General features: G+C 37.9%; 1 protein-coding gene across 2 annotated transcripts in view; it reads right to left on the reverse strand.

Annotated features, from left to right (window-relative positions):
• The window catches only part of dagla (diacylglycerol lipase, alpha), a 44,956-nt gene that overhangs the window by 23,102 nt on the left and 9,451 nt on the right, over window positions 1-12,403 (reverse strand). For both annotated transcript variants that reach the window (XM_051115823.1, XM_051115824.1), the window contains exons 2-5: window positions 6,657-6,758; window positions 5,956-6,167; window positions 2,539-2,640; window positions 1-83 (exon numbers count right to left, since the gene is read on the reverse strand). The exon at window positions 1-83 is cut by the window's left edge and continues 56 nt beyond it. In XM_051115823.1, coding sequence (XP_050971780.1) covers window positions 1-83; window positions 2,539-2,640; window positions 5,956-6,167; window positions 6,657-6,751 — 492 coding nt within the window. In that variant the 5' untranslated portion in view covers window positions 6,752-6,758. The remainder of the gene's footprint in view (window positions 84-2,538; window positions 2,641-5,955; window positions 6,168-6,656; window positions 6,759-12,403) is intronic.

Here is a 12,403-nt window from a genome sequence, read left to right on the forward strand (position 1 = left end):
AAAGGTCCGTCCGGTGGGGTCAAAGGTACACATCATGGTGAAACACACACTGAAGATGACCAACCAGTTACAAACCACAATTCCTGTTGAAAAAATAAATAAATGAATGAACAAAATAAAACAAACTCATTTAAATGTACCATATACATCTTTATTTGAAGCTTATAGATACAGTTCAGCAGGAAGCTCTTTACTGTAAAACAAACCAACTGTCTTTTTTTCTTCTGTGTCTCGTATAGACAGATGATTGGCATGGAAGTGAAGTGTGCTATTATGGGATGGGGGTGGACAATGAGCGACACTGATTCATGGTCGGCACAGACGTGTCGAAAGCTACACTAGGCGTATTGTTAGAAACCATGCGTTGAGATTCCGAGACATAAATAGCTATAAATGATTTTCAAATTTACAGGAATCTGCTGAGATTAACAAGGGGAGGCTTCATGAGATTTTAACACGCCACATAAACATGCCTGGACAGCCTCATGCTGTAAGGACATCACACGCCACATTCTTTGAAGACTATTTTGTTTTTTCAACTTGCTGACGATAGCGGTGATGGATGTTAGGGCTCCCAATCCCACAAAAATATTAACAACACTGACAATAATTAATAAATGAGTACCAAAGATAAATAAGCAGCAAATCAGCATACTAGAATCATTTCTGAAGGATCATGTGGCATTAAAGACTGGAGTAATGATGCTGAAACTTCAGCTTTGCATCACAGGAATAAATTACATTTTAAAATAAATTCACATAGAATATTTTTTTTTTTATTAAAATAATATTTTAAAATATTATTGTTTTTACTGCATTTCTAATGCAGTCTTGGTGTGCATTAGAGATTTTTAATAACATAATCTTTCCAAACTTTTGACTAATGTAAGTTTGTGAGACTATTAGTGGTAGGTCTGCTTTAAAATATTTAAACGTAAGAGTGATGGATAAGGGCAACATGAAAATGTAGAGTATGATGTGTCCCAGTTTAGCTTTTCACTGTTGCTGATCGACAATGCAACTTGCCACATTAATACAGAATTTAAAAGAGCTTCAAACATGGCTCGGATCCCAGACTTATGATACATTTGTTATGAATAATCTTATCTTTTGGTCTGCATTCATGCAAATTAAAATAGAGAGAAAAAGATCAAATGAGATACACTTTGATCCAAAGCGAGGAACAAAAGCAATCTGCGAAGGAGCCAACTATATTCATAATATACAATGACAGGTTTATTTGACAACTAGATTAGGAAGCAAGTTAGAACCTTTAGTTTAATTTACTGGATTAGCCAAAAATAAGCAGTGGTTGTTACAACCACATGGTTGCTACAATCTAAACTAGTAACTAGAAAACAATAATATTAGTATACATACACTATTAAGATGATTAGAATATTACTCATACCCTCGGATTCACAGACAAGGCTTAAGCTAAAGTCCCTTTAAGGCAAGTCGTTTCACTCAGCAGTCATCTTTGAACGCTGACTGTTTCCATAGCAACCGGGCGTTCTAACGGCAGCTGCAGTGATGCGCTGACTTTACTAATCAACAATTGGCTCTTATATTAAGAAGGCGGGGCTTCATGGCCGTAACGAGTGTTGCATTGTTCCCCATTCAAAACTATACGAGAGACAAGTCTTGGGTAATCCATAGCCTTTGGCTTAAAGGGGTCACCGGATGCAAACTTCACTTTTACATGTTGTTTGAACATTAATGTGTGTTGGCAGTGTATGTAAAAATCTACCTTATAATGATAAAAGTCCAGTGGTTTTTAATTAATCTGTAAAAACATTATCCCCTTTTTCAAATCGAGCCATTCTCAGATGCCTGTCGGTGTGGCGTCACACCAACAGAGGCCACTCCCACAATAGTTGATTGACAGGAGCGTCTTACCTCAGATCAGCTGTAACAGTCTGACCTCCATTGCTTTATTTATGAATCTCTGCAATCACCTTTTCTAATAACGTGCAAGTTAGCAAGTTTCGCGGCTAAACGCGCTAAATGTGGCTAAAGTAAACAATCTCTCAGAGCAGCAAAACGAAGAGAGGGGCGGGCCGAGCAGAGCTTGTTTGCATTTAAAGGAACAATCCATTAGAATGGGATGATTTTTGCAGAGCTCATTTTGACAAGGTAAAAAGGGTGTTGTTTTACACAACTACTGAGAATTTTTAACCAAAGTACATTATAGACTTTTCATTAAGACCCTAAAGAATCATATCAACTTGTGGAAAATTGGCATCCGATGACCCCTTTAAGCCTAGTCCCAGACTACAATGCAAGTCTGAGCTCTTTTAACTGAATGAAACTTGCACTGATTGATCTTAAAACATGGCTTTTTTGTTTTGTCTCAAGATGCACACCAGTAATGTTTTTTCTAAGGAATGTTTATAAAAATTTCCTAAATGTCCTAATTGAACTATGGCCTAATCCTGGCTTAGTCAAAGCACTGCCTGTGAAATGTCAGACGTCAAATGCCATAATGTCAGAATTTTATCTATATGTCACTTATTGTTTTTTTTATTATTGTCTTACCCAGGGCGAGATTCTTGGCGGTGATGTCTGAGCAGGGCTGGTAGTACTGCACCAACCAGGCGATGCCCACCACTGCATATACCAGCTCCACAAGCAGGATGGCTGCAGAGAGGAAAAACAATTAATGTCAAGCGTTAAATGAAGGCCTAACCACACACAGTATGAGTTTTTCACTGTAAATTTGCAATGAAACAATGTGCAACCCAAAAAAAACTGTCTTATGGTAAGCATCAGTATTATTATTGCTCATAACTTGTTTATTTAGCCAAACCTTAAAACCTGGTCAAATGTAAGCTTGTTTCTGCCAGGGGACAAGAAAAAAAACAAAAAAACAAACTAATTAACCTTCTTTCTTACAATTCAGATTTTTTTCCATCTTAATTTTGAAAAAGTCTGAATTGCAAGATGCTAAAGGGGCCATATGATGGGATTTCATGTTTTCCTTTGTCTTTGGAGTGTTACAAGCTGTTTGTGCATATATAAGATCTGGAAAATTGCAAAGATTAAAGTCTCAAACCTAAAGAGATATTTTTTATAAAGGTAAAGTCACGCCCTCTTAAAAAGGCTCAAGCAGCGCCAACAGACTTGATTAGGGGATAAAGCCATATTAGGCTTAGTTCGTTTGACTGACACTTTGCCAAACCAATGGCACAAAACACAACGTTAAAGCCGTTTTATGTTAAAATGAGCAGTATAAATATAATTTCGGTTTATTATGAAACTGTGGCAGGCCACCATGGTCTAGTTAATGAATGGGAAACAGTTAACACTGTTTCAGAAGAGCACAGCTCAAATATCAGAGTGTGTGCAGAGCATTTTATGGAGGAATGTTTCCTGAAACCGGGAGAGTAGCCTAGAATGCCGGCTGTGCACACTATAAAGTGGGGCAACTCCAACTTTGCAAGGACAGTCTGGCACTTCTGACTCACAGCCTGTAAGTACATTTTCATATGTAAAGAATTTGCTACTGGCTATTTAAACGTGAGTTTTGAGCAGTGTAGGGTAGTGCTTGTTGTTTGTCGTTTGTATGATCACAAATGCAGACATGTTGTTATGTTACGCGGCGTGACAACGCAATTCGTATGAGTCATTGTAATCAGTAATTATTATTATTAATAATTATTTATAATGGGTTTTATTGTTTTTGTCATCGCGTCATTCGGCCAATCACAACGAACCGAATAGCTGGTTAATCAGAGCACACCGCACTTTTCAAAATGATGAGCTTTGTAAAAATCGAAGGTGGGGCAGAGAGGAGCAACAATAACGTATGTGGAAAATAACTTAAACACATTGCATTATACCAGATACTCTTGTTCTTTTTAGCAACATCATATGACACCTTTAAGGTCTAATCATTCACAGTATGAGTTTTCATCGTAAAATCATGTTGCACTGTAAATTTTCAATGAAACAATGCAACCCAAAAAAATCTTCTTATGTAAATATCAGTTTTATTATTATTGCTTATACTTTGCACACTGATTTGGTCAAACCTTAAAACTTAGACAAATGGAAGCTTGTTTATTATCCATGGGATAATAAAGGGTTGTTGTGAATCAACCTTTCTCAATTTTTTTCCTCACATTGTTTTTTCAATATTAGGAGGGAAAAAATCTGAATCGCAAGACATTAACTTGCAGTTGCAAGTTTATAAGTTATAATAGCAACACAAACTCACAATTCTGACTAAAAAAGTTGACAGAAATATGCAATTACCTTTTTTTTAATTTTATGGCGGAACCAAAAAAAGATGTAACCTCAAAAATTCTGCGAAAAAGTCAGAACTGCAATAGGTAAACTAAGAAGAATGGGAATTTGCACTTGCGAGAAAAACAATTTTGAATTGTGACAAAAAAGTCGCAAAAACCTTTTTTTCTGTGGCGGAAACAAAAAACAACTCAAAATTCAGGGGAAAAACAACTGAATTGTGAATTCCATTGAAACTTGGGTAAGAAAAAAAAAAATCGAAATTGTGAGATATAAACTTGCAATGGCAAGAAACAAAGACAGAAATGTGACATTAAAAGTCGCAATTATATTTTTTAAAATTCAAGCAAGCTTCCATAAACCTCTGATCCATGTGTGTGTTTTAGAAAAAGCGCAAATGCATGCAATCACTGTAGAAAATAGTCCATTTTAATTAGATTGTTAGAGTTTTGTCCATAGTTTTGATATTAAGAGTTCATGATTTTTTCACTGAGCTCACTGCAATGCATTCTGGGATTGTGTTCTCCACGAAGGAGAACACATCCATGATGCCTCACTACAGCCTATGCGGGTTGGTTATGGGATTATTTTTGTGCCAATAAGAATGAACGTAACTTTATAAAACTGAACGTAACTTTCCAAGAAAAGATCAAAAATATGCCACTGCAAAAGAAGAAAAACACAATGAAAATGAAAAAATGAACTCAGTCGCACGAATTTAACATGCTCTTCAAATATGCTTCATTCTTTGTTAATGATTTTCAAAGAATCGTTTTCGCGAATCATGGATTCTGAATGCGTTGCCACAACTTTCGCTTACGCTGCGCAAATTTTCGTTTGCTGTTTTGGCACAAACCTCTCGTGGGGGCGGGCTTAACAGCGATCTACTCTGATTGGCTAATGAGCTTTTGATGGACAGTTGCTCTCTGACCTGGAAGCACGGACGGTGACGTCAGTGGCGCACATATTGGAAAGTTGTTGCGGTGTGCAATACGTCGTGCTTTGTTTATAAGTATTAATGTTATTAGTATTTCACCTATGGTCGTCTCTTAGTTTCTAAAGATGAGCTCCCAGGAAAGACACGGAGCAGCATCATCTTCCACCTCAGCTTGTCCCTCAGGGCAGCTTGAAGTAGGTTCGTGTTGCTAAAGTAACGTTAATCAATAACATTGATAAAAGTTTTATTCATGTACAGTGTGCAACAGTTCTGATAGTTTCTATAAACAAAGCACGACGTATTGCGCCACTGACGTCACCGTCCGTGCTTCCAGTTCAGAGAGCAACTGTCCATCAAAAGCTCATTAGCCAATCAGAGTAGATCGCTGTTAAGCCCGCCCCCACGAGAGGTTTGTGCCAAAACAGCAAACGAAAATTTGCGAAGCGTAAGCGAAAGCTGTGGCAACGCATTCAGAATCCATGATTCGCGAAAACGATTCTTTGAAAATCATTAACAAAGAATGGAGCATATTTGAAGAGCATGTTAAATTCGTGCGACTGAGTTCATTTTTTCATTTTCATTGTGTTTTTCTTCTTTTGCAGTGGCATATTTTTGATCGTTTATTGGAAAGTTACGTTCAGTTTTATAAAGTTACGTTCATTCTTATTGGCACAAAAATAATCCCATAGTTGGTTAACAGAGCTGACGTATGTACAGAAAGAACTAATGCAAGTTTTTTTTCATGGTAAATGTGCAAGTGTGTGTCTTACCCAGCCGTATATAGAGCACATACTGCACTGCTTCTCTGGGTTGTGTATACAGGATGCTGCCTCTCATGCTCAGCCACATGATGGCGCTCTCGCAGATCAGACAGCTGACCAGGATGCCGAGGTAACCGCGACCGTGATCCACCAGTGTGACCGAGCATGATTGCTCTGAACTGTATGGCAGCCCAAACAGAACCACGGACAGAACCACCAGCCTGCCGAAAGACCACAGCCACAACATCATGTGATCACACACACCTCAGAAATGTAACATTTATAACATAAGCGTTAAAGAGATTTTCAAAATACACGCTGGGCAATTTCATATTTTACATTTTTTTTCCACTTTCCAATTAAAATTTTTAAGTTAGTTTATAAAGAGCCAAAGATTACATCATACAACTGATTCAGTATCTGTGTACTTAATTATTCTCATGCTGACACAGAGAATGATGGGAAATGTAGTTTGACTGCACGAGGTTAACATCACATCATTGTGGAACATCATTGTGGGTCATTCAAATGTTTGGGAACCTCTGTTTTGCATGACAGAAGTGTGCAAAAATGTCTAAAATCACCTTTTATGACTTCTATTTAAGTCAAGGTGCTGGCTATTAGAGCTTGTTTCTCACTGGTCTGATAGCTTGATTCATGCATAAATGTAAAAGAATAAACTGTACAGACAAACACAAACATAGACTCACCATATGCAGTGTAGTATGAACAGGAAGAAAGCCGGTAACACCAGGTCATCACTGCCGACTGACCAGCGTCGCCGAAACAGTACCATGCCCGGCATCACTGCCCTGCAACACACACACACACATAAACACACAAGTTACAGACCGCTTGACACACGCAACTCACACACATACAGAAAGACTTCTCATTTACCACTTCTTCAATTATGCAATAAAGATGAGCACAACTTAAGGCCAAAAGAGAAGAAAAAACCATAGAAGAAAAAAACTCAGCTTATATTCTTAACAAAACAACAGCAGCTTTTCCACACATTTCACATTACAGCACAGGAACATATTCTTGTAATCTGTGACTTAAAAGAAATAGTTCACCCAAAAAAAAAAGAAAAATCTATCATTTACTCACCCTCATTTCATGACAAAAACACCATTCAAGTATCAATTCATTTTGGGGTGATCTATTTTTTAAATCAGTTTTATAATTGTGCATCAGAGATTGAAACTGAACCTGGTCTGATAGGAATAAGACACTAGAGAGAGAGTGAGAGAGAGGATTGAGGGAAATTATGAAAGAGGAAAAGAAAGCCAAAGAGGAAGTGACCCATGAGAATGAAGACAGAAAAAGAAATCAATATTTGTTAAATGAATTGGGAGTGAGAGTTTACCCGTGCTATCCTAAAGCATAATTGCCTACTAGTTTTTTTGTGTGAGTGTGTTTAGATGGTTGCCAGGGCATTGTGATGCAGTTGCTAGGGCATTCTGGGTGGCCAGTCAAGTCAAATCATGTCACCTTTATTTATATAGCACTTTATACAGCACAGATTGCTTTAGACTAACTTTACAGTATTTAACAGGAAAACTGTGTTTCAATAATGCAAGATAATGCAATAATGCATTGCTATACAATTGCCAGAGTGTTTAGGTGGTTACTAGTGCATTGCTAAGCAGTTGTTAGGACATTTAGTCCCTCAAGGGACTCACCTCAGTTGTGGTATTGAGGGTGGAGAGAGCGCTGGTTATTCACTCCCCCCACCTTTAATCCCTGCTGGACCTGGGACTCGAACCCGCAACCTTTCGGTTACAAGCCCAACTCCCTAACCATTAGGCCACAGCTGCCCCCGTAAACTGGATGGCCAGTGCAAGAAATTTTTAGGTGGTTACTAGGGTGGTGCTTTGCAGCTGCTAGGACATTTGCAGCTGCTAGGTGTCCAGAGCATTGCTATACAGTTGCTAGAGTGTTTAGGTGGTTATTAGGACATTGCTATGCATTTGTTTGGGTGTTCTGGGTGGGCAGTGCATTGCTATACAATTGCTTAATTGTTTAGGTGGTTACTAGGGCATTGCTATGCAGTTGCTAAGACATTTTGAGTGGCCAATGCATTGCTATCTATTTGCAACAGTGTTTATGTGGTTACTAGGGCATTGCTATGCAGTTGCTAGGGTATTCTGGGTGTCCAGTGCATTGCTATACAACTGCCAGAGTGTTTAGGTGGTTACTAGGACATTGCTACGCAGTTGCTAGGACATTTTGGATGGCTAGGGCATTGCTATAGAAGTGCCAGAGTATTTAGTCAGTTGCTAGGGCATTGCTATACAGTTAGTAGGGCATTTTGGGTGGCCAGGGGATTGCTATACAGTTGCTAGAATGTTTAGATGGTTACTAGAGCATTACTATGCAGTTGCTAGGGCGTTTTAGGTGGCCAGTGGATTGCTATACAACTGCCAGAGAGTTTTATTTGATTACTAGGGCATTGCTATGCAGTTGCTAGGGTGTTCTGGGTTGTTAGGTGGTTTTTAGGGTGCTGCAGTGCAGTTGTTTGGGTGTTAAGGGTGGTTGTTTGGGTGTTGCAGTGAAGTTGTTAGGATGTTCAGGGTGGTTTTTAGGGCATTGCAGTGCAGTTGTTTGGGTGTTAAGGGTGGTTGTTCGGATGTTGCAGTGAAGTTGTTAGGATGTTCAACGTGGTTTTTAGGGTGCTGCAGTGCAGTTTTTTGGGTGTTAAGGTGTTTGTTTGGGTGTTGCAGTGCACTTGATAGGGTGTTTGGGGTGGTTTTCAGGGTGTTGCGGTGCACTTGCTAGGGTATTCAGGGTGGTTGTTCGGGTGTTGCAGTGAAGTTGTTAGGATGTTCAAAGTGGTTTTTAGGGTGCTGCAGTGCAGTTGTTTGGGTGTTAAGGGTGGTTGTCCAGGTGTTGCAGTGCAGCTGTTAGGGTGTTCAGGGCTGCTAGGGTGTTCAGGGTGGTTTTCAGAGTGTTGCAGTGAAGTTGTTAGGGTGTTGCAGTGCACTTGACAGGGTGTTCAGGGTGGTTGTTCAGGTGTTGCAGTGAAGTTGTTACGATGTTCAAGGTGGTTTTTAGGGTATTGCAGTGTAGTTGTTCAGGTGTTAAGGGTGATTGTTTGGGTGTTGCAGTGCAGTTGTTAGGGTGTTCAGGGTTGTAAAGGTGTTCAAGGCGGTTTTCAGGGTGTTGCAGTGCAGATGTTAGGGTGTTCAGAGTGGCTGCTTATTGGCCCAAGTAAAAGAGTATCTTGTTCAAATCTCTGAGCTAGTAATAATGCTTGCCTCAGCAATCAACACTAACTACAAGATAAAAACAAACAGAGAGAGAGTCTTGCGGTTGTGAACGAGGTCTACTGATGGTTTCCATGGATACCGCTTTCAGTCCAGACACTGTACCGCTCTGACCCAGCAAACTTTCATTGTGTTGCAAAATCGCTCTATTTACAACACAAATCTCACTCAAAACATTTTTATTGATCAACAGGTACTTTCAAAGAACACAGATGATGTCCTTGTTCTTCTGTGTAGTGGAGACAAAACGAGACAGCTGATGTATAATAATACAGGATATGACGACCACATGTTTTGTTGATCTTTTTGTGGATCAGGGTAAAGGGATACGCCCTGGCAAAACACTTCCCCAAAACATTTGTGCTTTTTAGTGAGTGGTTTGAAGCAGAGGTTGCAGTCAACATGAAATCAACATTTACTTCCTTCTTCTATAGTTCACTGGCTTCAAGATCCAAGTTTGTCCAAATCCCAAACCCAAAGTTCACACAAAAGCCATCTTCACGCTCAGGACACTGATAATGAATGTATTTAAACAGGTTTATTAATGCGTTCCGTCAATGTTTATTTAAACAAATAGTCCCGCCCCAAACTCACACAAGTGGTCGAGCCAAAATAACATTTCGAACCCTTTAAACAAACACAGCCATGATTCGAAAGCTCTCATATGGAAAATCAACATAAACGGCTGACCTGTAGTTGTCTCTGCACATTAAAATACTACATATTTTAACATCAAAAAATGAGTTTGCACTTTTAAACCAGTAATCTTGAGGTGCAAGTTAATCATTCTCCCGCCCAACAGAGCTGCCTGATAAAACGACAGATTGTAAACGGTTTCACTGCAGCTGTACAATAACACACACAGTCTATCACACTGTTAGCAGTTCATCAGTTCTCGTCTTCCCATTTCTCTTCACACCTGCGTCTCACTGTTTCTCTCGTTTCTAGCATACATCTATCTACAAAGACACATCCCTAAAACCAAACACAAATATGAAGCCTGTCTGGACACCAAAAACACTTAACGTAAATGCAAAACGATATTCATTTTCATCATATAAACATCCTGCTCACATCCTCAGGAAGACAAGAAGAAGCCCATGAGACTAGACAGATATAAATACAATTAATACTTTTGTTCAGCAAGGATGTATTAATTTGATCACAAGTGAGAGGAAGGACATTTATAATGTTACAAAGGATTTCTATTTCAAATAAATGCTATTAATTTGAACTTTTTTTCTTTTTTCAAAAAAAGTATCACAATTCTCACAAAAAATTATATTATTAAGAAATGTTTCTTGAGCAGCAAATCAGCATAAGAATGATTTCTGAAGGATCATGATTCAGATTTGCATCATAGAAATAAATTACATTTCAAAATATATTAAAATAGAAAACAGTTCACTTAAATTGTAAAAATATTTCACTATATTACTGATTTTACTGTATTTGTTCCTAAATAAATGTAGCATTGGTGAGCAGTGGTTTTAAAATGCATTTGAAAAATTATAGTCTTTCAAATTAAGCAAAATGAACAAAAATGCAATAATGATTATATCACAATCCTTATTCTTTTGATCCAATCACACACTGTCTAAAATATGAATGTCCCTCCTTCTAATACCACCTGCCAGGGACTAACAAATCCAAGTAGCTAAACTTAGTTTTGTCCGTCAGCATAAAACATTGTGTACTTCCTGCCACTATTTCCTGTGTTAACAAAAATACAATACAATATGTGTTTTCCACATGTGGCATTTTGAGGGGACCTCTAAAGGGAAATGGCTCTTATCATGAGAAATCACCTAATAGATAAAGACAATAAAAAAAATAACATTTTAAACCAGAGGAACCATCATATCCAGTTATTATAATGTCTATTAATGGCAAATGAGTGTGTAAAGTCTTTTAGGATTCACTGAAACTTTCTTATCCAAAGACAAACTTTTACAGTTTTACAACTTAAAATCCATTTTTAAGATTCACCTCAAAAATCAGTGGAGGAATCTTTGATTTTATACAATTCAGCATAAGACAGCGTGTTCACACTTACTCATACACATTCATTCAAAGCAGACATACATCCACAAACACAAACACACACCGCAGGTGGAGCTGGAAGATGTTGAAAGAACCGAGTGGGCGGCAGTGAAAGTGAAACATGATGAGGATGCAGGGAAAAGGAGGACTAGCATGAAAATTAGGAGAAAAAAGACAGAAGGCAAGAGAGAGCAAGGGTGAAGGAGGAAGAGAGAGAGAGAGAGAGAAGGAGGGAAGGAAGAATCTGGAGCAAGAGATGAGAGGAGAGGAGAGGCAGGGGAGAGTGGGTGTGTGTAGCACATGGTCCTCAATCTAAAAAAAGGACGAGAGCGGTTGAAGCCAAACTCGGAGTATGGATGAGCGAGATGAAAAGGAGAAAAGACAGAGAAAGAGGGCTGCAGCTACACAGAGATGGTGAAAACACAAGGACATTTCACTGGAGAAATGAAAGAGACGGAAAATGAGTCAAGTAGGGAGGAACCCACAGGATATTAGAAATATGGCCGATAGTACCAAATGGTAACTTTTCAATCTGCACATTAAAGCCTTGATTTTTATAGGGCTGGGCACTGCAAAAGATTTTATGATTTGATTCCAAAGCAGATGCTCTTGATCTGTTTCTTTGAGAATATTTCATATTTCAGGTAAAGTTTATGTCTTAAATAAAATAAAATCCTCCTGGTACATTATACTTGATACATTTTACTGAAAACAAACTATTAAATATTAAACTTATTATAAAATATTATTATTTTTTACACATAATAATTAAAGAAACAACAAAAAAACAACACTCAAATTAAAACAAACATTTAAATTATTAAAAAAAAAAATGCCATTTGCCATCAAAGTCATTTTTTACACCAAGCTGTTGTATTTAAAAGGTGGGTGACAAAAAAAAAAACGTGTTTTTAAGAAAGATTTATGCGAACATACAATAAATAAGATCTTTATTTTGTGTTATAACTAGTAGTAACTTTTGAACTGAGCTGCATAAACTGAGATGACAACAGAGATTAGTCATGCCAGAATAAGGAGCATCAAAATCTGTGATAAAAAAGATTTTTTTTGGTTTGTCAAAAATAAATAAAAATGTATTTAAAAATAATAATAAAAATACATTAGAGTCTGGAAATCTATTT

The sequence above is a fragment of the Labeo rohita genome, chromosome 7, assembly GCF_022985175.1.
Source record: "Labeo rohita strain BAU-BD-2019 chromosome 7, IGBB_LRoh.1.0, whole genome shotgun sequence".
Classification (NCBI taxonomy): Eukaryota; Metazoa; Chordata; class Actinopteri; order Cypriniformes; family Cyprinidae; genus Labeo; species Labeo rohita.